Raw genomic sequence first — 24,896 nt, forward strand, 5'->3', positions numbered from 1 at the left:
AAGGTTTCGTTTGGGTGTTTGTTTCTGACGTATCGCGGATAACAGCTCGCCATATTCGGTTAGTGGCGGTCGTAACGTAGACAACACTATTCCCTCCTCGGTAATCAAAAGACGACTTCGATTCGGAAACGAAATCTTGTATCGGGCGTCCTCATAATGCTGCTCTTCTTCCCAGGATTTCGAACGATTGTCAAGCTTGCGTTCTACACTATTACCGCACTCGTTCTACTCGCAGCTTGGTTCTTTGCCCGGACAGACGTTGGACAGGCCCTTTCTGGAGAGGCATGGTCAGCACTGGGCCCCTTCTCATCCGGAAGTCAAGCACAGGCACCGGAAGATGGATGGAGATCTGAGGATGTAGCAGCACAAGTCCTGGATTACATCGCGCAACAAAACCTCAAAGCGGACGCTCGAGCTTCCACTGGCAAGAATCAACGATCCTCTAGACCAAAGAAGGAGACAGGAGACGCTTACGACACCCTTGGCAGCACAGCCCGGGACAAGGCCGTCCGAAAAGCTCTCGAGTACTCCGGTATCGTTGCCCCGGAATCAGGATGGAAGAAGATGTTGTTTGATAAAGCACTCGACGCAACACTAGGCACCATAAACGGAGAAAAGAGCGCTAAGCCAAAGAGCAAGAAGAACCCATATGAGCCTGTGAAGCGATATGATGTATGATGACTGATTTATGCGGAGGGAGGATGATGATAAAACTGTCCAATGACCGCGTTCTGCGGCTGTTGAAATAGATGCCGATGCTGGCGACGATCGACGGAATTCAAATAAAGAACGCCAAAGAGACCCTATGCTAAACTCCCGCTGTCCCAAGAGACCTAGAGGGTATGGATCACAATCCCTCCTTCTGAATAAGCTTTTTCACTTCCGTCTCCGCCCGCCTAAACCACCTCTCCTCACTCCCCGTGTTAGACGGTGCCCCGGTCATCAACTCATTGAAGAGCAAGTTCGTAAGCTTCTTGTCAAATACCATGAACTGATCCCGTGTAATGCGTTTAGCCGCATAATAAGGCTTGAGAAGCTTGGACACGTGTCGTTCAATGCGGAACTTGGGGTTATCACCGGGGGCCTTGTCGTCCCCGTCATCGGTCTTGTCAGGTGAACACTCGTTGAGCGCAGTCGAAGATTGGGCCCGTCTGGGTATCGGTCGCTCAACTTCTCTCCCTTTCTCGTTGCGCTTTTCATTGTCGACGGGACTGGCAGATCGAAAGAGTTGACCCTCATCCCTGCTCCTCCACGTAATGCTCTCGCGCTCACGATCCCGCTTTCCCTCCTTCCATTTGGTTTCGGTAGCCGTTGTATCAGTGCTCTTGCCCTCACCCCCAATCAAGATACTGTCCAGATCATCCTCCTTCTCCTCCTTTGGTGTTTCTGTACCTCCATCACTCCCCTCATCCGCGAGCCTCTTCCGCTTCTTGAAACTCGGCAACTTCCTCCCCGGCACAACTCCCAAGATCTCCTCCATAGGCACACTCGCCACCCTCCTCGTTGGTGACCCCTCCCGGTCGGCCAGCGTCAAGCCAAACACGGAAATCGGCGACATGGGACGTCGAGATGGGGAGAGCGCTTGTGGTGAGTATACCGATGGTTCGGGACTCGTGTTCGTTAGGTCTGGACTTGGGTAGCCAGGGTAAGCATTGGAGGAGGATGTGACAATTGTTGCGCGGAAGGATTGGTAATCGAAGGCTGCGGGGGAGGAGGTACCGGGTTTTCTGATGTCGGCCAAGATATCGGAGAACATTCCGTTACCTGTTGGTGTGTAGTCTTTCGTGTCTGCGAGGGCTGAGACCCTGCGCGGTACGGGTCTGGCAATTTCAGGTGTGGCTGCGGGTGGAAGTAATACTGGATCCTTCGTCCTAGGCCGTTTGAGTTTTCGTTCTGGCTGTTCCTGTGCGGCATCTCCATTGGCTGGGCTTCGCGGACTCCGCCTCCTCGATCCACTCCCAGATCCCTCTCTCTCATCCTCTCCCTTGAGTGCCTTGTCGAACATACCCCACGCTTTTTTCTCCTCCATCTCCTCCTTTGTTAAAGGCGGCGCCCTCTCCTCTCGTCGCAGCCAAGCCGGTGCAGCACGGTGAACACGCCGATGCCATTCCTCAAGCTCCTGCCTTCGCCGATCGACTGCCCGAAGTGCACCTGTGCGCGGAACACCAATCTCGTCTTCTTCGGGAGGCAAGTCCGCGTTCAGCCGTTCCCAAGTCTGCTGTTGCCGTATCTGAACCCTCCGCCTCATGATTCTCCATGCCGCCTCGAATTCATCGACCTGTCGTCTGGCTTCTCGTCGTTCCTCAGCGATACGATTTCGTCGACGAGCATTACGTACGGTATTTCCCAGTGCCCTTCCATCGTCATGGGGAGGCTCGTAGATCTCACGGAGATGACGTTGACGGTAGTGATATCCTAACTCGCCGGGTTGATTCCCAGCGTCACCAAAAAGCTCTTCAAAATCAGGTTCAGGGCAATTTCGTGGGTCATTCATACCCGCCTCGCAATCAGGGCACTGCCAAGTCCCGGCGCCTGGTGGGCCATCGAGACCAAGACACGTCCAATGCCAGGGTCCATCCTCGCACGTATCGCAATAGATAAAGTGCTCATCGTTCAAGTCTGAAGCACAAACAAGACACCGCCTTACATCTTCAGGCATGATATTTGCTTCCACATTGAGGGTGCGTTCTGGGACAGGGAAGGAGCGATACGTTAGGCCTTCGAAGGTTTTGGAGACCGAGATGACTTTAAAGTCGGTGCGACAATATGGACAGTTGTTCTGTAACGCACACCATGCCTGTAGATCCATTAGTATCTCATATTAAAATCACGCAAACTAACGTACCTCGAGACAGTGAAGATGCATCATGTGAGTACACCCATCCATGTGGGCTACTTCCACTGGGCCGTCAACATCTTCCTCCGGAATGGCAGCATAGTTTTCCGGCAGCTCGTCGGGGCGCTCGGATGGCATATCATATGCTGTAGATATTCGTGAGCATTTATAAACCATAACATCATCCCGTACTTACCGCAGATACAGCATTGTAAAGTGCTTTCATCATACATGTTGGCGACGCTTTCTCAACCAGCAGGCTCCGAAAAAGATTGAGACTTCTCCCAAAATGAAACCGCACCTAGAACTCGTCGTCGACCAACTCTCAACCGGATTTGAGAAATATTCAACTTGTTGCCTTCGTCGGGGGTGGTTGAGTATACGTCGTACTGCTAGGTGCGTACGCGCACCTTGGGCCAGGGCTATCAGGCTTCTATCGATCACATGCGCTCATAGCCCCCGGGCCCCCGCATACATCCCCGGCCCAGCGAGAACCAGATGACTCGACCCAACCACCACCACCCATCAGCACTCCAAACGACACGACTTTCTTCTCTGATTTCCTTGTAGCTATGTCGGCGACGACGACGTCGACACTATCAATGCTCGATCTTTTTGGCTCTGGCACGGGAGCAATCGCCAAAGCCGCGGCCCCGTCTCTGACTGGACTTGAGGCTGCTGTTCCAGCGAGTATTGATGATGAATCGATAACGTCGTCGTGCGATGAGGCGTTACCTGCGTATCCACATCTGGAGGGGTTACCTGATGTTTGTTTGCTGGAAATCATCCCCTATCTGGACGGGTTGAACGTGTGTTGCGTCGGGAAGTCGTTCTTATCGGCCTCGCTGATCAGTGCTTACAGGCATTCTCGAGGGTCAACAAGAGGTTCTACTTGATGACACAGGTAAGAAGAAGTAGATGTAGAAACTCTCTGTCCTTTGCTGACTATTTCTCCTTACAGGACCCCTACGTCCGCTCCCTTTACTTCCTCCGCCGCTACGGGTGCATTCATATCTCTCATTCCGCCTTTCCTAGAAACATTCTAACCAAGACGTTACAGACCGCGTCTTGCGTTTTTCATGTCGATCCGTTGCCATCCTCGAGCACTGACTGTCCAGGTCGCTCAGAATCTTCATCGTCAGGGCGCTCATATCTCACGCCTCCTTGGCCAACTCGTGACCAAAAATTACAGTCAAAACAGGATTGCTATAGGGTCGTGGGAGACTTTGTATGCGCACTTTTCGATCGATGTGTTACAACACAGCTAACGAAATCTGCACGCAGTGGATCAAAACGATTCACGATTGGACTGAGCTTGCAGACCTTCGTATTTCTCATGCAGGTCTGCTGTGAGAAGTATGGAAGTAGTCTTTGGCCAAGGAGTACAGATGATTGGGAGTCATTTGATGTAAGGCATTCTTTTGGATCTAATGGCTCAAGACGACACGACATGGCTTACAGACCTTATTCAGGAGTTCATGATGAAAGATGGCGACAGTTCTCGTCGACAAGTACTTGAGCTTGTGGAGTGCGCTCAGTTTACGCCGCTACCTCTTTGTGAAGGTGTGTTAGCATACACGATATCATTTTTGGATTTTCTAAACGTTCATACAGATGACCGCCGCCGGATCGTCGACACATTTGTCCTCGCCTCGGATCGTGAGGAAGATATTAAGTATCTCGAAGCTGCTGGCTACATGGATATCATTGATCTTGACGATCTTGGTGCTCGTGTTATGCGCGCTGCATTCAGGATCGCCACGTCGACAACTACACTGAAACCTGTACATATATCTGATTTCCCACGCCCCTCGTCCAGGGCTAATTGTCGTGCAGGCTGTTTCGTACCTCCTCTCTCGAGGTTTCAAGTTCACCGAAACCCTTCTCATTGAACTAATCTCTTCATGCCGCTATGACATGCCAAACCCAACCCTCGCAACACTCTCCAAGATGCCTGACATCGCTCCTCTCCTCCCTGGCGCCCTCACTCGTGTCATCCGTGCTCGATTTGATCATCGCCCGTTCGTGTTGGTCGTTGATAACATGAAGCCGATCTATCATTACTTCCCGGAAGTCCGGGACCAGGTACGTGAGAAATACCGGGGATTGATCAGGGAAGGGCCAGGGTGGCCGTTATTGGGTAGTAGGTACATCTCGGCGTATCAGGAAGGTATGGCTGTCGATGTTCCCGATTTCCTGTGTGAGATTCTCGGGCCGGACGATGAGAAAATTTGTGGTCCCATTATGGACAAGGTCATTTGTTTTGAGGCTACGGGTGGAATTAATCGGTATTCGTATGGTTACGCTAGTGGGGCGTCTCCACACACACACGAGTCGGTGTTCGACAAGCTCGTGAATCGTGGTGTCAAGCTGAGGCGCGAACATCTTCAGATCCTTGCTGCTCATGAGTGTGATCCGAGCTGGCTTGACAAGTACTTCTGCATTCTCCAAAACCAGCTCCTGGCGGAGAAGAAGGAGAAGGAGGCACCGAGGAAGGCTGCGAGGGCCGTGTCTGATGAAGACTGGACGGATGCTCCATCTACTCGGACGCGTAACCGTAACTCCAGGATCATCACGGAGCAGGATGTGGGTGGCCCTTGCACGCGGACAAGAAACCGCACAGCCGAGGTAGCTAGGTTGAACGCAGAAGCCAACAAAGATCCACTCGAAGCCTGGATCAAGGCATTCGAAGAGTGCTTAACGACCCTCCGTGGGTACAACCTCCAAGGCACGAAGAAGAGGAAAGTTCACAAGTCGCAAAAGGCGTCGCATATGTACTTGATCAACAAGGTATGCTATATCTTGGGTATCTGTGAGGATGGATTTGCTGAAGACTTGTAGGTTGAAGGATTGTTGAAGGAGGTGAAGGCGGGGAAGTAGGTGGATATGGGCATGGATTGAGTGAGTATGTACGAGTATAATCTTAATGGGCTGGTTTTGCAGTTTAGGGGCTATTGGTAGTCAAGGCGTCGGTTGGTCATTCCCTTGGTCGGTATCGTATGAATTATGGTTATCGCAGTCGCTTCGTAATCCTCCTTTTTGAGGTCGCAATCATCATTTCACATCACGTCACGTCACCCCGAATGATACTGAACAAGGACAAGTGTAGTGTGTTTCGAACGACTCATCCATTGACGTTGCCATTTTCTTAATCCTTCTTGTAATTGATTCCGACGAGCCAGGAGAAGATCTGTAGAAAGCGTATAACACAAACTCCGAACCAATATACCAAAAATAAACTGAGAAACCCTCACCCTCAATCATGAGGACACTGGGATGAACGAACAACGCCAAAAGTACTTTTCACCAAACTTCCAACACTTGCTTAGGCAACGACCAACTCACGGAGACGACGGATCGTGGAGCGGACGGTGGCAGCAGCGGTGGTAGAGAGGTTCCAGGCACCACCAGCCATGACCTTCTTGCAACCCTTGCAGGACCAGATACCGACGGCCTGACGCTTCACGGCGTCCTTACCACAGTAAGGGCAAGAGTAGGTGGCGTGCTGGCTGTGAACGAGTTGTTAGAATCTGATACGAAGGGAGAAGGAGGTATGGGGGGGGAGACGTACGAGATTTCGATCTTCTTGACCTGCTTACGGAGCGAAGCACCGTAACGGGTTCCGTACTTACCCGTGACGCCGACCTTCTTAGTGCGCTTAGTCATCTGAGGAAATGGATGTTAGTTGTGGTTCGGTTTGTAAAGATTTGCTTGAGGTGGGGTAGCATTGGAGGAGCGCTGAACGACTGCGTGGTGATTAAGAAAAAAATCGAGATAAACCGGAAGAATTGGTGATGGAACTGAACAAAGATATCGCCGAGGTCGTCGTTCATTCCGCTTCCAATCATCCGGCCACTCTTGTCGCAGAATTTTGTCGAGGGCCGAGAACCATCGCTGTGCCCTCATCACCCATCGCAGTCAAACATGCCGCCAGATAATCGATCTCCGCAGTTGTCCAGCTGTATTCCAATGCCGAATCCTCCTCAAGCAATGAGCATAACTCACCTTTAATGGGTTGGTGGTGGATGAGGTTAAGTCGTTCACAGCGAGCAACCCAACCACACAAGCAAATTCGCAGGTCACTCCGGAGCGCGCACAGGCTCAGATGAAGCTAACCCCTGAACCCGTGCAGGATCAGGCACACGTAAAGAACCCAGAAGGGTAAACCCTAGAAGAAGAGATCAACCAACAAAACAACTTTCACCTGGCGATACGGGTATCATCGGAGGCACTCGATATGAATGGCTGTTTCTGCGTTTCGCTGGGGAGACCGACTCTTTGAAGGACTATTCGGTCGCCCTCGACCTTTCCAGGAGGGCGGTCTTACGAGCCTTCGAACATGCTTGTCTGAATTGAATCTTGTTAGGTATTGCTAGATCTTAGGATAGCTCAATTGAACTCGTGTACGTGATCTAAGTTGCCTTCAATTGTAAACAAAGTATCTCATGTGCTCCTTGAGCTTGCCTTGTCCTGTTCCCGTTCCTCCAGACGACACGCTCCATGGTCGTTCCGAGATGTATGCTCCATTCAGTGCACACGACCAGACCCACAAAGGCAATACAGATCTAGAACAATTGGACACTGCAATGAGCATCACATCGAACTCGTGACATGTCTAACATTGATATCGTTTTTGCCCAACTACCCAAAAAGCACCCTATGCCAGAAAGTATGCAAATATACTACACCCCCTTCACCTTCACCCTCACACTCTTCCCTACCTACCGCTTCCCACCCTTCTTCTTCTTCTTATTCGCCCCACCACTCGCCTTCTTCTCCCCACCAACAACAACACCCTGATCCTTCCCAAAAAGAGTCGCACTCATCTCCAAACTCTCATCAACAACTCCACCCTGGGTCCCACCCGCCAACGCAGCCTTGCCTTTCCCCTTCTTATCCTTCGCGTTCTTGGGGGGTTTGTATGTCGAGCGGTCACGGAGGGGTATCCACCGTTCCGGATCTGGTTGTTGCCCTTCCACCACATTCTTCGGCAACAGCGGTTTTCTCCGGGATTTCTTGGGTTTGGTGGTGGTGGGTTCGGAGGGGGCGGTACGCTTCTTGGTGGGAGGGGCTTGGGTGGCTACACCGGCTGCTTCGAGGGCGTCGACGTCGATGCCGGCGACGAGGTCTTCGATGGGAGTTAGTTGTTCGGCGTATTGTGTTGCGGCGTCGGGGTTGAAGGAGGAGTAAGCAGCCACCAAACCGGCGAGGGCTTGTTGATCAGTTGGGTCCCTCTTGACCAATGCCTCGAAATCATCGGCGGCAGACTGGATATCCGCATCTGAACCAGAAAGGGTCAACTTTGCCAATGCGTTCGCTCGGGAGATAGATGCGCATGCGGCAGACTCCGGCTGAGCCTTCCAGTATTCCGCAGCACTCGCAAGCACCTCCAGAATCTTCTCACGGCGTCCCTGCAACTCGTACAACTTAACCATCAACCCAACCAACCCGGGCTTGTACTTCTGTGCCGGCTTATCTGCAAAAGCAGCGAAGAGCTTCTCCATTGCTTGTACCGCACCATGCGTATCCGCCTTCTGCATCTTGTTCTGTACGAGCGCGAGGACCAAGGCTGTATTAGTAGGCTGCTTCTCGAGGACCTTCTCGACTTCCTGGTTGAACTTCTTTGAGTCACCACCGGCCTCGGCAGCGATGGCAGCGGCAGCAACGAGGGAGAGCGTCAAATCATCGGGTGACCGCGCAGCAAGAGAACGTGCCGCCTTGTACTTCCCAGCCTGCAACTCGGAAATAGCCTGATTTCTGGTAATGACCTGAGTCTGGAACGCAAACAACCGGGACGCGACGTCCTTTGCCTTCGTACCCGCAACCATACGTGCACTCAAGTACGGGTTCCGGGGTTCGTCGATCGTGACGCTATTATGCCTCGCGACAGCCTTAACCGACGAATCCAACCCATCCTTCTCCAATACTTGCTCATACAACTCCTTCGCCTGCGGAATCTGTCCCAATTTCTGGTGCACATACGCCAACTGCACCAAGATCGGCGCCAACTCCGCATCCAAATCAGCTTGTGCCCAGCCCTCCATTCCCTCACATTCCCTAGCAGCATGTTCCAGCAATGTCTTTGCCTCGGCGTACTCTCCTTGGGCGATCTTGATACATGCGGTATTGTAAGCGGCTTCGTAAATCGGGTTATCGTTACTGTTAGAGGGTGCGACGGCTGAGCCAATGGACCAGAGGGATTGCGCAACGGCGGCGCGGTGGTTAACTTTGAGGTCCACGTCCTCGTTAGGGACGAGGGCGCGGCCGGAGGAGAGGGTTGCGTAGAGCTGAGCGGCGCGATCGAAGTCTTCGAGCCTGTAAGCCTGTAAGCGTGCGTTAGCGACCTGTTATCAAGCATCACTGATCCCACCACTTACCGTCTGCGCTGCTACGTGTTGCATAGCTCTGTCCTCGCTATCCTTGGTCAACCCTGCAGCCTCCACCTCCTTCCCAGTCTTGTAGTAGCAGTATGCCCTCTCCAACGTAGCCTCCGTCTCAGGCAACTTCCCTAACAGCTCCATAGCATTCTCGTACTCGTCCAACTTGATCAACGCAATGACCTTGGCCTTCAATGCATCGACGTTCTGGGATTGATGTGCGAGGATGCGGTTTGAGACTTTAACGACTTCGGAGTGATCATTGGAGTTGGAAGCGAGCGATAGATCCGAGAAGAGCGCTTCGAGTGTTGCGCTTGGAGGCATGGTGATGGTGATTGGGGATATATGCCGTGTACCAGTCGACCTGACGCTCGTAACTCCGCAGTCGCGACCTCCTGGGGTTGGAGGGGCTGATGTGTGGCGAGGGCGTCTTCGTTACAAGTGACCCCCGAAATTATTCTACAAGTGAAAGGACAGTAAAGCTATGTCGTTTGTCTGTCGAAGCTGTTTGAAGCATGGTCTGGCCCTTGCCAGTACAGTGCGGCCTATTCCCTCCATTGCGACACTTCCGTTAACTTTCTCTCGTGGTTACGCACGTCCACCGAAGGCTGCCAGTGCGAGGAAGTCTGCTGCGCACTCGTTATCAAGGAATGTCGGTAAATCAAAGCTTCCAACAACTGGCAAGGGCAGACCTGCTGCGTCGAGCGCGAAGGGGAGGCCTGAGGCTCCCAGAGGGAAATCCGTGGATGCAAAGGACAAGAGAGACAAGAGAGATAAGACTGCGGACGACAAACCGAAAGTGAAGCAGGGTAACGCAATGACGGCCACCGCTTCCCTCCAAGCGTTCAGTATCGAGGAGCGCAACCACCTCGACAAGGTCCTCGCCAAAAACTTAGGTTTCGAATCATTCAGAATCCTACCATCTGTCCGCGAAGCTATCCTCGAGAAAGCCTTGTCCGACCTCGAAATCCACAAACCATCACCAATTCAAGCCTTGGCGATCCCGAAAATCCTTAGTTTGAACTTTGCGAAAAACCTTGAGACTGCCAGGGCGTACCTCATTGCGGCTGAGACTGGAAGTGGAAAGACGCTTGCGTATTTGACGCCAGTTATCGACTATTTGAAGAGACAACAGGAACCATATGTGTCACCGCCGAAATTAGTCAAGGATGAGGATGGAATGTGGGAGGAGGTTGCCCGAGAGGAACCCGAGGAGCCCAAAATTGGCGAGGCCGAGCTCAGGAAGCTCAATCACCCTCGTGCCGTCATCCTCGTGCCATCATCAGAGCTGGTGCGACAGGTCACCCAGTTGGTCAAGACAATGTCGTACAAAGTGAAGCTCTCGTCCCTTGGTATCGCCTCCGAAACCAAAGATTCCATCGTCCGTCGGAGTTTCGGTCAATACCCCATTGACATCCTCGTCGCTACACCCGCCCGTGTGCAGGATTACCTGAAGGATGGTTTCATCAGTCTCGATAACACCTCTCACATCGTCGCTGACGAAGCCGATACTCTTTTCGATACGTCCTTCGTGGACCTGGTGAAGCCAGTTATAAAGGCAGCCAAGAACTTGAAGGGATTGGTAATGTGTTCCGCAACGATTCCTCGTGCGCTCGACTCCTATCTGCGCAAGGAGTACCCCGAGTGCGAACGTATCGTCACCCCCAAGCTGCACCACGTTCCGCGAAGAATCGAATTTTTGATGGTCGACACGACATCAAACCACTTCAACGGCAGGAAGGACCTTGCCCTCTTGGATACTCTCCGAACAATCGCCGCGGACGGCACAGAGCCCGGTGTAAAGAAGCGCGTCATCGTCTTCGTGAACAGACGTGAAGACGCACTGACGACAGCCAAATACCTCGAGAAAAAGGAATTGAACGCCAGAGTCATCACCCGCGACACCCAAAACCGCAAAGATGTTCTCGAGCGATTCCTGGCCGACGAGCCACGCGACGAGAATGCCAAGGTCTCTGAGGCCATGAAAGTCATCGTGACAACTGATCTTGCATCTCGTGGTGTGGATACGAAGAATGTTCGTAATGTCATCTTGTATGATGTTCCTCGCTCTTCGATCGAGTTGATTCACAGAGTTGGAAGGGTTGGCCGTTTCGGAAGGAGAGGCAGGGCGTATATGCTGATTGGTAAGGAGCCGAAGTATAAGCTTGCCTGGATCAGGGAGGTTAGGGACACTGTGAGAAACGGCAGTGGGTTGGTCTAAGGGGTGAGAATACAGTGTAGGGAGATCGACTTGGTACCAGGTATACCTCAGTTAAAATAGCTTCATCTCTTGCAATCACGGAATAACCCCATCATTATGAAAGAATATCATTTGCTTTGATATACCATGCATTCCCTGATTTTGTATACGCCGAAAAAGCACCTAAAACATCCCTATCTTTCCCCACTTCTTCCTCTATATAAGCATAGCACCAACACCGTCCCAGTAAGTCTGGCTCACCCTCTCCTTAATCTCATCCTTCGTCAACCATGCAAACTCCTGATACTCGTTGCTCAACTTTACCTGTCCGGCGAAAATACGTCCCCTCAAGAAGAAAGTACGCCTACCGACATACGAGAATTTGGGGCCCGCGACAGGGCTCCTGAATTTGAACTTCATAGCACCGACGGGGTGTCTGCTGACGAACCATGTGTTCATGTCAACACCACAGGTCTCATCCAATCGACGCGCAGCAGTCTAGACACATTCATGAGTATCGATCATGGCGGATTACTTATGTAGTGTTGTCTTACCTCGTGAAGAGCCTCCACCGCCCCAACGGGACCGTAGGGGAACCTCCAGACGTCCTTCTCCTTCACCAACAAATACAAATTCTGGTCAAGCTTCCTGTCCAAAGCTGTGATATCATTCTTCTTGTCCGCATCAGTCTGTCTGGGCTGAGCCAACTTCTCCCCCAAACCCGCCTCCTCCTCGAAAACACGTTCAGATCCAGTCGGCGCTCCTCTCTCGATCTCCTCCTGTGTCGGTGCCTGAACCGCAGCCACGCCCTTCTTCCTCGCCTCAGCAGCCGCAAGCCATCTCTTCTCGGCGAGTGATCCTTTCTTGAAGTAGAAGTCCACTGGGAATGGTGAGGAGATTTCGTCGGCGAGCCTGCGCTGGTATTGGAAGTACTCCTTCTCGAAGGGGGTAAGTTCTTTGGTGATGATGGGGCCTCGGGTGAGGATTACGGCGGCGTGTGCTTCGTAATGGGGTACATTTGCTGCCTTCGGTGGTGCGTCGTACTCATTAATTGCAGGTAACTCAGATGAAGTATCTACTTCTTCGGTGGCAGTAGAGTAATGTCTTCGTGATGCGAAGGCTGCCCGTGTTGACTTAGACGCGGTGAAAACGGCACGAGCTGGTCGAGGGTCAGTACTGTATATCATGAAGAGGCGACGGAAGTCTCACCCTGAGCCCCGGCGGTCGCGCCTAAAGCAAGAGTCCTCAGCGACTTAAGCGACTCTGCCTTCACGACGGATCGAATATGCCTTGCTACCGACATGTTGCCCGGAATTATTGTTCGTCGTTGATCCTCGTTACCTCGACTTTTCGTGGTGCCTGGCCATGCAACCGCCAGATGCACCGGACGGGTCGACGGCAGTGAAGATACAAGAGAATGGACTTAGCAGTTTTGATCGTTTATTGATCCTTTCCAAAGCGTTGATTCTGAGATATGACCTGCGAATGCTATAGCCGGGCTCCATCGGCACTTCGAGCTCGGTGCCGGTCATGCCCCGGGTTTACCCCATAATTACCGCAGAGGCTTCAAAGACACCCGAAGTGAGCGTAATGTAAACGGCACGTCTATATAACAAAATCACCGCCGTAACTGAACACCCTCGATACCCAATATGCCTATCACCGAAGCTCAAGTCCGTGAGATCTTCAAACCGCTCGAGGAGGGCAACCCACCGGCTTTCTTCGAGAACGTCGCCGACAATGTCAATTGGCGTGTAACTGGTTTGATCTCTTTTCGATCTGTCACGATCTGATATCCTGACATCTTGTGTAGGAACGCAAAACCCTCTGGGCGGTGACTACACCTCCAAAGCCGACTTCCAGCAGAAAACCTTCGGGCGTCTCGGCGGTGTCTTGAAGACCAAGACCGTCCTTAAAGTTGTTGGCGTTATTGTGAATGACAGTAATCAGGCGGCGGTCGAGCTTAAGGCTGATGCTACGTGCAAGAATGACTTGGAGTTTGCGAATGAGTATTGTTGGGTATGTCAGTTTGACGAGGAAGGGAAGAAAATCGTGAGGGTCAGAGCGTATTTGGATTCAGCTTTGGTGAAAAAGGCGCTGGATGAGAACGAGTAGGCGCTGTGCGGGCTGCTTAAGCCTCTAGTATACCTCATACCTGGCAAGGAAGATCAAACATTTAAACATGAGGAGGCCTTTTCTTCGCGTCTCGAGATCGACGTCCTTACGTAAACTCAAGCTGAAAAATATTAGACGGTCGACCTCTCCGTGCTTTCCCACGCCCGCGCTGCTTATCGCGCGTCGTATCCGACCCACCCACCTTGGCGATGACCAACCCTGGATCCACCTTCGCACTTACCAATGCCTTCAGCTCAAGGTCCTTCTGCTGTCCAACTTGGCTCCCTACTCATCTCCCCACCCCTCATCAATTCTTCCTGCCCGTGGGCCTCCTCCCTCGCCCAACTCACTGAACTCTACGAATGCCCCTATACCGGCGCCGTCACGATCAGGACTTCCACACCGCATGGCTTTCAAGAGGACTCGAGTCACTCGCACACTCTCTTCGGGGAGAGTTCGATCAATAGTTATGGATTCTCACCCGTGTCGGTTGGGCAATACTTGATCTGGATCGAGATGATTCACGATATGTCTACGAAGCGAAAGCCTTGGCTCATCTCAATCGGTGGCCCTGAAACAGATCTGGAGTATTGCTTCGAACACATTTCCTGTCTCCTCTCCCGCCGGCCCGATATTCCTATCGGAATCGAGCTTAACTTGTCATGCCCGAACATCCCATCGCATCCCCCACCAGCATATTCCGGTCTCGAACTCGCAGCGATTTGCGAACTTGTGTCGAGTTGGAAGGAGCGCCAAAAGGGAATAACGGTGGGAATCAAGATTCCGCCGTATACACATTCCGGGATGTATGATACACTATTCTCTGCACTCCTCGGTGCAGCTGCCGGTACTATTGATTACGTGGCTGCAACGAATACACTTGGGAACTCTATCCTGCCATCCAGTATCGATACCACTCTACCGTCCGGTAAGGGTGAGGGGCCAGTTTTCATGGGCGGAATGGCTGGGTCTGCACTTCACCCACTTTCGCTAGGTGTCGTGCGAAACCTACGGACGAGGCTACGTGAACAGGAGTATAACGGTGGGCATTTGAGGAATATCAAGATCATCGGAATTGGAGGAGTAAGTGATCGGGAGGGGTTTGAGAGGATGAGGTATGTTGGAGCTGATGTGGTTGCTGTTGCGACGGCGTTGGGCAGGGAGGGCGTCGATGTGTTTCAGAAGGTCTTGGAGGGTCAGATTTCGAAAGACGGGAAGTAAATAAGATACCGGGTATATTCTGTTTGGCCAGCCAATCGTAATATGATACCCTATATTCCAACTCCCTCAGAAAGTCCTATTATCTAAACCCTCTTCCTCCCCGGCGCTCTCGGCCTCGAGAAAGCCTTCTTTTCGCCCTCCGCCTTGGGATAGATTTCCCCCATCAACTCCTTTTCTCCAACATCCTCCAACTCGTTCGCCTCAATCTTCTTCACAATGACCAACCCCGCCTCCTTCTCCGCATTCACCACCACGAAATTCCGGGTCGAAGAGTAAATCATGCGTTCTTTTACTTTTGAGGAGGTTGGGCAGGTGTAGATAAAGATGGTGCTGGTTGTGGATTGGGAGGTGGTTGGGTTGGTATGGGGCCAGGCGTAGAAGGAGTAGCGTGGGGAGGTGGAGTCGATGGCGGATTTGAGGTCGTCGGCACTGCCGATCGTCTCCTCGCTTGCAAGCTCGACAGTTTCGTTTTCGAGGTCGATGGCGAGCTGGATGAGTGTACCCCTTCCGTTCCTCAACCGATCCAATGCACCGAGAGCTTCCCCACTCAACGGCATCCCAGTCCCAGCACTCGACACAACATTAGATCTCCGTGCTCCCGTTCCATACTGCGCACCCTCCGCCTCAGCCTGCTTGACCTGCGCCAATTCCCTCTCCTTCGAGCTCATCCCATGGGTGTTGTCCGCGTTCTCGGCAGCGAGGTGAGATTGGTATGCTTTGTAACTCAATTCGCCTCTTGTCGTTGCGAAGACTGAGGTGGAGATCTTGTCAAGCGCAGCAAGGTCTCGAAGGAGAGCCGTCCGGGTACTCGCATAGAGCATCTTCTGGCGCACGGGAGCGGTGTCAGGGACGTATGTCAAGAACGCAAACGCCGTATCCGATGTGCGGAGGAAGATGTACGCTGGGGTTTTGTCTTCCAGCCATGCCTGCACATCGGCAAAGAGCGACTCGATGGAATCGGAAGGGAGGGTTCCGGAGGGCTCAAGGGACTCATTGGTGATGGAGACTTTAAGAGCGCCGAGGGAGGAGTCTCGGGTGAAGGAGGTGAAAGCTTGGGTAAGGTTGTCGGAGACTGCTCTTCGACGTCAGTACAGGGACATGTCATAGAGAGAGTCAAAAGGACCTTTGATTCCTGATTGAGCACTCATCTTGCTGGTATATTGAGTCAATTGTGAGGCAGATGATTGTGAGCTCCACTCTCACAGCGCCCGGCGTACGATACTGTAATGGCCCGTACGGTGACGCTGGCCAAGGAACCCGCAACATACGATGAGGCAGCCTTACATCCGGGAAACTACCTTCGGTGCATCTTTTACTTTTGACAGTCTTTGATGTTTCATTCTCTACTCCCGATCACCCGCACACTCCCTTGGAACCCGACCGCCTGTCTCAGAAATCTCACGACGACACCTAACCTCCATTCATCGAGCTTCTCCGAGCCCGACTGTATAGTCAGCTGTACCTTTGTACCATATTAACATGTCCAACCCGCCACTTCTTCTTCCTCCTCTTCGCTTTTCGACAACAGACACAGGCATCTACCGCGGTTCATATCCACATCCATCCAACCTCCCTTTCCTCCGTCGTCAGAAGCTGAAGACGATCATCTCGCTGACCCCCAAACCGCTGGAAACATATCTCTCAACTGAGCCGTCAGATCAAGATCAGGCTCAGAAGGACGATCCGCACCATATCGCCGGAAAGAACGCTCAAATTACCACCTGGTGCCGTGACCACGGGATAACACTGATCCACCTCCACGTCGAAGCCGGTAAAAAGAAGAAAGAGCTAGGGCTCTCAACCACCACAGCTCGCTCCGCCGTCAACCTCCTGCTCGACCCCACAAACCACCCAATCTACATCCACTGCTTGAACGGCTGTGAAGTCACGGGACTGGCTATCGCGTGTTTGAGGAAAGTACAGGGATGGTCGTTACCCAGTGCGATGCATGAATACGGAAGGTATGCGCTTGCTGCGGGTGCGCATACGAGTTTTCTGGAGGGGTTTGATGTTGGTGCGGTCCGAGGTGATGGAGCCCGAAGTGAAGAGGATAGGGATGGAGTAAAGGATGTGGAGGTTGTGATAACGAAAAAGGAGGTGGATATCAAGGATTAATGGCAACAATAAGGAGAAGGGAGACAAATGGGAAGGTTTCATCGACAACCAACGGGCTGCATGGATTCTGTTCCATTAGGAAGATTGACTCGTCCTATCGCCTTCCGGGAAGATGAGCAAAGCAGTTCATCCCGATATCGACCCCTGAGCGGGTTGATCGTCAAGTTTACATGCGGAGTTCATCACCTTCACTGAGCGTGCGAGTATGCTACCTTTCTACCGCGGCATTGTCCTGCCAACGGCAAGACACAATTGAATGATACGCGCCTCTTCGTCACAGACCGTGACCAGGACCTGCAAGAACAACACGATAACGACTCGTTGTTAGCAAACAGCAACCGAGACAACCTTGTCCAGATCACAAGGTCTACCGCCGGCGAGCTTCCCACACTGCTTGCGTCGCACGCAGTCATCTTCACCCAAGATATGCGGCGAGTGGCAGTGACCGGCCGTAAAGGTCGACATTGGCAAGAAAGATACGCACGAGGAGTGAATATACGATAATTTGACGATTTCAAGATAAACCAACCGTGAGACGATCAATGTCTTCAGGCATAGGTACCTGCAATTACCAAGATGAGATAATTTCCAAGACAAAAAATACTTCGCTCACTAATGTCCATTCCCTTGCGCCTCGCGCAATTCTCCGTATCTTCCTCTCTGCCTAGTGGTATCATATGCACGAATCAACCTAGCCTGACCTTCATCTGCCTGCGAGAAGGCATAACCACGCTGTTTGCGCATGCGCTGAACTTGACGTACTTTGCGAATGGCCTTTTGGAACTGCTCCATTCTAGGTCGGTAATCCGCAACGTTGAATTTCTGGATCTCCTGGATGTAGTGGTACTTCTCAGGAGCATACATCCTCTTGTAGTACTTCCAGACAAAGTCGCGCAAGAGACAGAAGGTCGGTAGAACGATCCAAGTCACATAGAACACCCATGATCCGTACAGATGAGGGATGATGCCCTTGTATTCCTTTGAGAAGTTCAACGCAGGTGCGACGATGGCGTACACAGGCAAAAACCCGAGCCATAGGAGAAAAGAACCGGGAATGGCGATGTAGGTGTACTTGGTCCAAAGATCAGAAACCAACGCGGCCTTTCCGAGAACGGTAGCAAGCACTGCCGTGAACAGGGAAGTACCCCAAACCCAGTGGCCACCAATCTCACCATCGGCCTCCTGGAAATCCCAGCGGAAGATGACGATCGAGCAAAGGTACAGAACCAAGGAGTGGTAGAAACCATTACCGACCCACGACCAGAAGCTGCGTACGTTGAAGAAGGTTCCGTCGATGCCAAGCTTGTACAACTGAGGGTAACGGTCGAGCAAACGAGCACTAATGAACTGGTCGCAGATACCAATGACGATAGGAGGAAGAGCAGTGAAAAAGATGTTGTAGAACGAGATAGTCCATGACTCGTAGATGACCTGTCCTGAGAATCCGTTCTGGAACGCATACCAGAACTGCGTCATGTACAGAGCAATGTTCTTGTAGAAAGAGTACAAGATGAGCTTACTCAAACGCTGGTAACTCCAGGCACCGTGGACGAGAAGTAGCTTCCTCAAGTATCGGAACTGCGCAATGGCAACATCGGCACTGCGAGCGGCCTGGAGACCTTCCATACCACTGATACCAACACCAACGTGAGCAGCCTGGATCATACTGACATCGTTGGCACCGTCGCCAATGGCAAGGAGGAGGGACTTAGTGTGACGCTTGACAAGCTTGACAACCAAAGCCTTCTGAAGCGGAGAAACACGACAACAGATAACAGCCTTGCACATCATAGTTAGATCAAAGAACGTCTTCTCCAAGTCCTTCTCAAGCGCATATGTCAACGACTTGCCGTCAATCACCAAAGCCAAAGACTCAAGCTCACCGTCAGCATGCGATTGCAATTGCGACAACTTCTTCTGCATGTGCTCCTGAGTCCCGGCGAAAGACTCTTCGTTGATAACGATCAGACTCATATCCTCACTGATTAATTTGCAACTCATTCCAATGTTGATGGCAGTTTCCTGTCGGTCACCGGTAAGAACCCAAACCTTGATACCCGCAGTCTGCAGAGTGTGAATAGTGTCAGGAACACCGTCTTGCAAACGATCCTCGATGGCAGTAGCACCGAGCAAGAACAGATCCTTCTCGATTCTCTCAGCGGCAGCCTCCAGCTTCTCCGCACGGTTGTCTAAACTCGTGGCGGCTTTGTCGTAGTCTCTCGCCCACGAGAGATATTCACTCTCAGGAACCTCGCGCATAGCCAGACAAAGTGTACGGAGACCCTCAGTAGCATACTCCTCCATGTGCTGTTCTGTAATCTCCTTAAACACCTGATTGGGTCCCAAGCGGTCGTTAATAACAGTATCGGCACCCTTGATATACAGGCGGATTTTTCCGTCTGGACACCTCAAAACTGCAGACATTCTCTTACGCGTGGAGTTGAACTCGTTAATGTTCAACACCTCGTACTCACGCTCCTCGCCGTTGACCTCCACGCAGACGGACCTTGGACGACGAGTGACGAACTTGTAGCCAAGCTTCCTCGCACCATCCACAAGAGCCCCCTCATCGGGAGAAGCAGCCTGATACTTGATCTCGTCAGAATCAGCCTTGCGTTCCGGAATGACGGTATGGCAAGTTGCCAGTAACGTCAAGAAATGGTCCAAGATCTCCGAAGTCTCATGAGTTTTCAGGTTCGTCTGCAATGCATCAAAGTCATACAAAGCATTCTGATCCGTGGTGTCTCCGGGCGCAGGTCGTCTGTCTTCCGGTACGACATCCGTATACGGGATACCTCCGATAGAAGCCTGCTTGAACTCCATGACATTGCAAGTAAGCGTACCAGTCTTGTCGGAAAAGATGAACCCAATCTGACCCAACTCCTCCACCAAACTCGAAGTTCTGCAGACGGCAGGAGTGTCCGTCTCCTCATGGTACATATCCAAATCAGAATCAATCAAGAAAGCTTGATAATATTTAACCAACTCGATCGTCACGAACAGAGAGATAGGAACCAAGTTGGAGTACAAAATCCAGAATGTCAAGATGTCCAGGAAGAACGACCCGACCTGGTTAACACCGGCCAACTCAAGATAAGAAAGCGAATCTCCGTGAACGAACTCCTTCACAGTTGATCCGATACTGGAAACGAGAGACAAAACGATGAGAATGCTGAACAAGAAGACGATCTGAATGTTGACCATCTTCTCAACCGCCGTGCGCTTGATAGGCGTAGCAGTAGCGTTTCTCATCAACTTCGTCTCATGACCGGTGAAGACGACGATACCATAGATCCAAGGAGTATTCCTCAACTGCGCACCACGCAACAACAACTGATCAGGACCAAGCGCGATCTTCCTATCTTGTCCACCAGATTGGAGGTTCAGGGTAGCCTCGTAGGTGTAGAGACTGTTGTTAGGCTGCTCAGACTCAATACGACCGACAAGCGAACCGACCTGAGCAGGGGAAACAAGATCAGCCGTCTCAGGCAAAGACTGCTTAATCTTTAGGTTTGTCTCACCGTCGAGATTAGCCGTCTCGATATAGCAAAGACCTTCTGGTTCGGACGATGAGATCAAGACGAGATCAGCGGGGAAGTACTCTTCGGACTCCACCTTGACCATATCACCAATCCTAACATTCACCCATCTACGGTCAACAAAGGTGTTACCCTCCAACACCGAAGCCCTAGACCTGTTGAGTTCTCGATCCTGCTGATGACGCTTAACATCTTCCACCAACTCCTTGAACGCCGAAACCAACAACACAAAAGCCAACGGCGCAATTGTAGTCCATCTATTCGTCGGAGAAACCGTCGGGACCTGCTGAATGATCGCCGTAAACAAGAAAAACAAGTTCGCGTACTTCGAGAACTGCTCAAACAAGAACTTCGGCACAAACGTCGCGAGGTTGTACTTGGCAGTCGAAATATGGTTGTCGACATACTTGTTGACATTGTTCGCCGGCGCATCATTCAGATGAATAATCCTGGGACCAAGGGTGCTCGGATCCGGGCCCCTTCTCCCCAGGTTCCTTCCCCAACTCTCAACCCTCTCCTTCCACGTCGCCTTCGGTCTCGCCCTCTCCCTCGTCAAACCAGGCCCCATCTCACCCATAGCAATCCCCTCCGCACTCTCCAAACTCAACGTATCCGCGTTCCGCGCCATACTCATCCCAGTTGGTGCCCGCGCATTAGTCAGCGGTATATCCATGTCGCTATCATTCTGCATAGCATATCCGCCCGTGAGTTTGTTTACCGCGCCACGGAGGGTACCGTAGACACCGCCTGGACCCGTCGCGTCGTCGACTTCCATGTCACCGTAGGCGCGAACGTCGCCGTCTGCGGCGCGTTGACCGGCGTTCCCGTATACGGGCTCCAAATCATCGTCCAGGAGGTCATCCTCATACCCTAGAAATGGATTTGGGTTCTGACCCATGGGTGTCTGAGCCCCCCTTCCTGGCGTCGCAAACGGATCTTGCGGACTCAATCCTCCCCCACCATGGCTAGTCCCAACATTCGTAAAATCGTCGAATGAAGTTTGCGAGGTGAAAGGGTTGGCGGTTGTTTGTCTCGCTCCTGGATTCGAGGGGTTACCGGCGCCAATGTCCACGTTTAGGTCGAGGAGAGAGTCATTGTCGAGACGTGATTCCTCCACTGGATGCCACGACATATCTTAATGCGTATGTTCTTTGATCTTTTTCCAACACTTTTCCAGTCACCGTGGGGACCAACAAAAAGTCTCCCTTTCACACAGTGATAGCGGTTGTCGTTCGGAAGCACGGTACCGCCGGATAGTACGGAATTGCCTCAATGCCGTACCAGTCGAACACAGGGAAAAGTATGAACCTCCAAGCTGAACAATTGCAATTGCTGAACTGTCTTCACCTTCCAGGACGTGCACCCTGGCCATTCGGAGTTTCAGGAGCGCGGCATGCACGGGTCAGGGCACCGCTCGGCGGCTGGTGGTGTGTGTACGCGTGACGGCGAGCTGTGACTGAAAGGACCCGAAGCAATGAAGTTAAAGAACTACTCGATATTCTCATTCAAAGAGTGATGGCGTTTGAAGGGCTGTCGTGGTGTTGACTCGCTTGCGTGGTGAGCTTAAGCTTCAATCCTGTCCGTTCCGCCGAGGTAGGCCCGTTCTCCGGCGGTTGACGTCCGAAATCCGCCGGGAACGGAGCAAAACGTGATTGTTCTTGTATGGAATCAATTGGTATAGCTAACGTACAAACGCGCCCGTGAATAAACATTCATCACGCACGACCTGCGTCCCTCGTTCTCATCGTCGCCCAGCGAATAATTAGATATAGCAGCACATCGTCCGTCCATAATCATCTCCTTGCCTTTCTCCTTTCTTTTATCCCTTTCTTTCCGTATAGCAGCTTACTCCTCAAACAACACCTCCTTCAAACTCTTCTCCTTGAACAAATCCAACATTCCCTTAACCTTCTCATACACAGCGAACGTAACAGCCTGTCCTGGCGCAACACGCATTATTCTGGGCGTGATACCCTTGTACAACGCATGGATACCCTCGTGCTTCACCAAATCCTTCGCAACAGTCATGAATCGTGACCACCCACTCTCTCCCCTCGGGTTACTCGCGCGCTGAATGCGAGTCTTGATAGTATCAATGGGCGCGTTCGACAAAGGACCCATCGCACCGGAAACAAGACCGAGGAGAAGGTGCTGGTATGAGGGAAGCTCGGTATCGGCGTATTGTGGTTGGTATTTTACGCAGAGTTTCTTGAGTTCTTGGTAGGCTGTGAAGTTGACTGCTTGGTTCGTGGCTTGTCGGAGAGCGGTGAGGGCGACTCCCTTATACAGGGCTCCGACACCTTCTTCGGATACGATGGTGTAGGCGGCGTGTGCGGCGTTACGGTACTTGGGCACGTCGAGCGGGTCGGAGAGGGAGTGCGATTGCGCCTGCAATCGAATCTTGACGACTTCCATTGGTGTCACGACGGCGACAGCTTCGGTCACACCAGCAAACAGACCAGCGAAGAAGGTACCCGTGGTAGAGACTTGTCCGGTCTCTTTGGATGCAAGGACGGTCTTGTAGTATTCGAAAGAAGAGAATCGGATTGCCATTTTGGGGACGATACCGGTGATAACGGCACCGAGACCTTTGTAGAGACCGAGGGGTGTTTCTTTTCGGATGATGAGGGCACCGGTTTTGATGAAGCCACGGGCTTTCTCTCCGGATTGGCCGGAGCGGGAGAGTTGCATTCGGACCTGACGTTGTCATTAGCATTCAATTGGGACACTGAAGACCACAACGACATACCTTGATAGTATCGAGGGGATGGCAGCACATAGCCTCCATGAAACCAGCGGTACCACCCGCGATGAGGTGCACGCTCATGGGCGTCCTCTCTTTGGTGTCGTTTCCTCTTGGCATATTGAGATAGTCGTCGTCGTCGTCGTCGTAATTGTTGTTGATGGGTACAATTGACCGGGGTGTATGCTACCCCTTATAACAATCCATCTCGGAGACGACGAGACGGTCGATCGGAGCATTGGCTCAGACTGCTCGGCATGTGCTGCTCGCTACCACTTCGGGTGAAGGGCCAGCTTCGGATTTGCGGGGTCCCCGCGCGAAATCCCCGGCGTCACGTGAAGCGCGTCATTGACCTTTAATTCAGTTGATTAATTCAAACTCGAAAAGGAACCCGGCTTTCTCTAATTGCGCCCGTAAGGGCTCTCCCAAGCATGCCGTCGTCAGTACTCCTCCACCCATGGTCTTCGCCCTGGTCTCATCAACGTTGAATGCCAGACACAGACCAACCTCAGCCAACATGAGACTCGTCAACCCGTATCCCGGGTCTTGCTTTCCAGTTATTTTGACGCCTGCCTTGACGGACCCGTCTGTACTCTCCCCCTCAACCCTCGCCAGAAGACATCCAGATTCGCGTTCCTCCTTCGTAGGCCCTGTCCCAGCCTCCCTGACCAACTTCCTATACATCCAGCGTCCAGGAGACGTAGCCAACATAGACATAACCAAAATTGGTAGCACAATCGCGAGATACCCGTAGACCCGCTTCCCGACATTCAAATACTCCCGATACGAGAAATCCGATCCGTAATTCAGGAGACCCCATGATCTCTCCACAATTGCACCATTCATCCTCTCCGTAAACGAAGTCGCAAGATATTTCCCACTCTGCGGATCCATCACAACCTCGGGCGCCGTTGCGGTCGGTGTACGCGGAACAGGGGAAAGCGCATACGGCGTCATCGCCTCACGGATCTTTCTGAGCGGGAGAGTCTCGAACATACTGTACGCATCCTCGATTAGTGATCTCTCCCGGACTCTTACTCTTGAGGAAGGCGTACTTGGCAATGGTTTCCAATGTCCCACCACTAGGCCCACCCCTGATCTTATCAACCACGAACCTGACTCCCTTTACATCCTGCCCCTGCTCACGCATTCCCCTAACGAGCGTCTCGACCCCCAAATCAAAGGGCAACGAGTCATACCCAGCCTGCGGCACCACAATAGCCCCCGTTTCCTTCGCGACGTCGTGGCACTTAGTGATCATATCCTGTACCCAAGGAACTTCACCCGTAATATCGGCATAGTGCGTCCCAGACTCAGCACAAGCCTCAACTAAGAGCGTCCCGTACTTCAAAAATGGACCCGTGGTGCTGATCACCACTTTCGTTTGCTTCACCATTTCCAACAGCGCCTCTTTATCTCCGCTATCAGCAACCACGATCCCTGGTTCTTTCCTGTCCGCAAATCCAGAAAGCGATCTGAGAGAGGTCAGCGTGGACTGGAGTTTGGTGTGGTTACGACCAGCGATGGCCCAAGAGAGGCTTGTGGGGCCGTTGCGGGCAAGGTATTGCGCGACGAGGGTGCCGGTGTAGCCGGTTGCGCCGTAGACGATAATGTCGTATTGCCTGTCAGTCATTATGTTTCTCTCTTCCTTGGTGAATTGGTGTTGACGGTTGCAATTGGAGAAGTGGGGAGGTGTAGGAAGGACGTCATGATCGCGACGTGTGGGGTGATGCAGGAAAACTCGGGGGGG

At 52.2% G+C, this 24,896-nt stretch overlaps 14 protein-coding genes across 14 annotated transcripts; 7 read left to right on the forward strand and 7 right to left on the reverse strand.

The window, feature by feature from the left end:
- The first annotated feature begins 130 nt into the window (after window positions 1–130).
- On the forward strand, window positions 131–860 carry SAICODRAFT_29985 (uncharacterized protein). The gene has a single exon (XM_019167552.1). It carries the CDS (start codon window positions 157–159, stop codon window positions 676–678), a length of 522 nt encoding a protein of 173 aa, XP_019024718.1. The 5' UTR covers window positions 131–156; the 3' UTR covers window positions 679–860.
- Window positions 848–3,069, reverse strand: SAICODRAFT_24838 (uncharacterized protein; the record flags this gene model as incomplete). Its single annotated transcript, XM_019166806.1, has 3 exons — window positions 848–2,797; window positions 2,846–2,982; window positions 3,033–3,069. 3 exons carry the CDS (start codon window positions 3,067–3,069, stop codon window positions 848–850), a joined length of 2,124 nt encoding a protein of 707 aa, XP_019024719.1.
- Window positions 3,070–3,317: 248 nt separating this feature from the next.
- SAICODRAFT_222067 (uncharacterized protein) lies at window positions 3,318–4,561 on the forward strand. The gene is made up of 7 exons (XM_019166534.1): window positions 3,318–3,645; window positions 3,699–3,740; window positions 3,798–3,838; window positions 3,897–4,064; window positions 4,121–4,244; window positions 4,298–4,399; window positions 4,451–4,561. The coding sequence occupies exons 1-6, from the start codon at window positions 3,409–3,411 to the stop codon at window positions 4,316–4,318; spliced, it is 633 nt and encodes a 210-aa protein (XP_019024720.1). The 5' UTR covers window positions 3,318–3,408; the 3' UTR covers window positions 4,319–4,399; window positions 4,451–4,561.
- SAICODRAFT_222136 (uncharacterized protein) lies at window positions 4,524–5,799 on the forward strand. Its single transcript, XM_019166535.1, has 2 exons — window positions 4,524–5,626; window positions 5,685–5,799. Exons 1-2 carry the CDS (start codon window positions 4,754–4,756, stop codon window positions 5,691–5,693), a joined length of 882 nt encoding a protein of 293 aa, XP_019024721.1. The 5' UTR covers window positions 4,524–4,753; the 3' UTR covers window positions 5,694–5,799.
- Window positions 5,800–6,161: 362 nt separating this feature from the next.
- On the reverse strand, window positions 6,162–6,502 carry SAICODRAFT_55995 (ribosomal protein L37ae; the record flags this gene model as incomplete). Its single annotated transcript, XM_019169415.1, has 2 exons — window positions 6,162–6,345; window positions 6,408–6,502. 2 exons carry the CDS (start codon window positions 6,500–6,502, stop codon window positions 6,162–6,164), a joined length of 279 nt encoding a protein of 92 aa, XP_019024722.1.
- A 1,221-nt stretch (window positions 6,503–7,723) lies between these two features.
- SAICODRAFT_29986 (uncharacterized protein) lies at window positions 7,724–9,297 on the reverse strand (the record flags this gene model as incomplete). Its single annotated transcript, XM_019167553.1, has 2 exons — window positions 9,214–9,297; window positions 7,724–9,159 (listed from the first exon to the last, which is right to left on the reverse strand). Coding segments are annotated over exons 1-2 (1,460 nt in total), but the record flags the coding sequence as incomplete, so codon positions are not given.
- A 363-nt stretch (window positions 9,298–9,660) lies between these two features.
- On the forward strand, window positions 9,661–11,476 carry SAICODRAFT_29987 (P-loop containing nucleoside triphosphate hydrolase protein). Its single transcript, XM_019167554.1, has one exon. The coding sequence runs from the start codon at window positions 9,698–9,700 to the stop codon at window positions 11,432–11,434; it is 1,737 nt and encodes a 578-aa protein (XP_019024724.1). The 5' UTR covers window positions 9,661–9,697; the 3' UTR covers window positions 11,435–11,476.
- A 139-nt stretch (window positions 11,477–11,615) lies between these two features.
- SAICODRAFT_18651 (uncharacterized protein) lies at window positions 11,616–12,740 on the reverse strand. The gene is made up of 3 exons (XM_019165988.1): window positions 12,623–12,740; window positions 11,968–12,572; window positions 11,616–11,911 (listed from the first exon to the last, which is right to left on the reverse strand). Exons 1-3 carry the CDS (start codon window positions 12,714–12,716, stop codon window positions 11,630–11,632), a joined length of 981 nt encoding a protein of 326 aa, XP_019024725.1. The 5' UTR covers window positions 12,717–12,740; the 3' UTR covers window positions 11,616–11,629.
- A 270-nt stretch (window positions 12,741–13,010) lies between these two features.
- On the forward strand, window positions 13,011–13,557 carry SAICODRAFT_70759 (uncharacterized protein). The gene is made up of 2 exons (XM_019170610.1): window positions 13,011–13,174; window positions 13,227–13,557. Exons 1-2 carry the CDS (start codon window positions 13,066–13,068, stop codon window positions 13,526–13,528), a joined length of 411 nt encoding a protein of 136 aa, XP_019024726.1. The 5' UTR covers window positions 13,011–13,065; the 3' UTR covers window positions 13,529–13,557.
- A 214-nt stretch (window positions 13,558–13,771) lies between these two features.
- On the forward strand, window positions 13,772–14,749 carry SAICODRAFT_24844 (FMN-linked oxidoreductase; the record flags this gene model as incomplete). Its single annotated transcript, XM_019166807.1, has 1 exon — window positions 13,772–14,749. One exon carries the CDS (start codon window positions 13,772–13,774, stop codon window positions 14,747–14,749), a length of 978 nt encoding a protein of 325 aa, XP_019024727.1.
- An 83-nt stretch (window positions 14,750–14,832) lies between these two features.
- On the reverse strand, window positions 14,833–16,070 carry SAICODRAFT_70761 (actin depolymerizing protein; the record flags this gene model as incomplete). Its single annotated transcript, XM_019170611.1, has 2 exons — window positions 15,873–16,070; window positions 14,833–15,821 (listed from the first exon to the last, which is right to left on the reverse strand). Exons 1-2 carry the CDS (start codon window positions 15,895–15,897, stop codon window positions 14,833–14,835), a joined length of 1,014 nt encoding a protein of 337 aa, XP_019024728.1. The 5' UTR covers window positions 15,898–16,070.
- Window positions 16,071–16,156: 86 nt separating this feature from the next.
- Window positions 16,157–17,245, forward strand: SAICODRAFT_29989 (protein-tyrosine phosphatase). The gene has a single exon (XM_019167555.1). The coding sequence runs from the start codon at window positions 16,229–16,231 to the stop codon at window positions 16,862–16,864; it is 636 nt and encodes a 211-aa protein (XP_019024729.1). The 5' UTR covers window positions 16,157–16,228; the 3' UTR covers window positions 16,865–17,245.
- SAICODRAFT_222388 (phospholipid-translocating P-type ATPase) lies at window positions 17,145–21,640 on the reverse strand. The gene is made up of 2 exons (XM_019166539.1): window positions 17,478–21,640; window positions 17,145–17,426 (listed from the first exon to the last, which is right to left on the reverse strand). Coding segments are annotated over exons 1-2 (4,059 nt in total). The 5' UTR covers window positions 21,536–21,640; the 3' UTR covers window positions 17,145–17,425.
- Window positions 21,641–22,248: 608 nt separating this feature from the next.
- On the reverse strand, window positions 22,249–24,841 carry SAICODRAFT_70764 (mitochondrial carrier; the record flags this gene model as incomplete). The annotated part of the gene is made up of 4 exons (XM_019170612.1): window positions 24,202–24,841; window positions 23,654–24,143; window positions 23,153–23,332; window positions 22,249–23,100 (listed from the first exon to the last, which is right to left on the reverse strand). The coding sequence occupies exons 1-4, from the start codon at window positions 24,777–24,779 to the stop codon at window positions 22,249–22,251; spliced, it is 2,100 nt and encodes a 699-aa protein (XP_019024731.1). The 5' UTR covers window positions 24,780–24,841.
- Window positions 24,842–24,896: the final 55 nt, after the last annotated feature.

Source organism: Saitoella complicata, assembly GCF_001661265.1.
Source record: "Saitoella complicata NRRL Y-17804 unplaced genomic scaffold SAICOscaffold_9, whole genome shotgun sequence".
Taxonomy (NCBI): Eukaryota; Fungi; Ascomycota; class Saitoellomycetes; order Saitoellales; family Saitoellaceae; genus Saitoella; species Saitoella complicata.

Coding starts and splice junctions, on each gene's coding strand:
- SAICODRAFT_70759 (XM_019170610.1), top strand. CDS start 13,066: ATGCCTATCACCGAAGCTCAAGTCCGTGAGATCTTCAAACCGCTCGAG. Junction 13,175..13,226: donor TGTCAATTGGCGTGTAACTG/GTTTGATCTCTT, acceptor CATCTTGTGTAG/GAACGCAAAACCCTCTGGGC.
- SAICODRAFT_29987 (XM_019167554.1), top strand. CDS start 9,698: ATGTCGTTTGTCTGTCGAAGCTGTTTGAAGCATGGTCTGGCCCTTGCC.
- SAICODRAFT_18651 (XM_019165988.1), bottom strand. CDS start 12,716: ATGTCGGTAGCAAGGCATATTCGATCCGTCGTGAAGGCAGAGTCGCTT. Junction 12,573..12,622: donor CGCGACCGCCGGGGCTCAGG/GTGAGACTTCCG, acceptor ACCCTCGACCAG/CTCGTGCCGTTTTCACCGCG. Junction 11,912..11,967: donor CGGTGGAGGCTCTTCACGAG/GTAAGACAACAC, acceptor GAATGTGTCTAG/ACTGCTGCGCGTCGATTGGA.
- SAICODRAFT_29989 (XM_019167555.1), top strand. CDS start 16,229: ATGTCCAACCCGCCACTTCTTCTTCCTCCTCTTCGCTTTTCGACAACA.
- SAICODRAFT_222067 (XM_019166534.1), top strand. CDS start 3,409: ATGTCGGCGACGACGACGTCGACACTATCAATGCTCGATCTTTTTGGC. Junction 4,065..4,120: donor ATAGGGTCGTGGGAGACTTT/GTATGCGCACTT, acceptor ATCTGCACGCAG/TGGATCAAAACGATTCACGA. Junction 4,245..4,297: donor ATGATTGGGAGTCATTTGAT/GTAAGGCATTCT, acceptor CATGGCTTACAG/ACCTTATTCAGGAGTTCATG.
- SAICODRAFT_222136 (XM_019166535.1), top strand. CDS start 4,754: ATGCCAAACCCAACCCTCGCAACACTCTCCAAGATGCCTGACATCGCT.
- SAICODRAFT_222388 (XM_019166539.1), bottom strand. CDS start 21,535: ATGTCGTGGCATCCAGTGGAGGAATCACGTCTCGACAATGACTCTCTC.
- SAICODRAFT_29985 (XM_019167552.1), top strand. CDS start 157: ATGCTGCTCTTCTTCCCAGGATTTCGAACGATTGTCAAGCTTGCGTTC.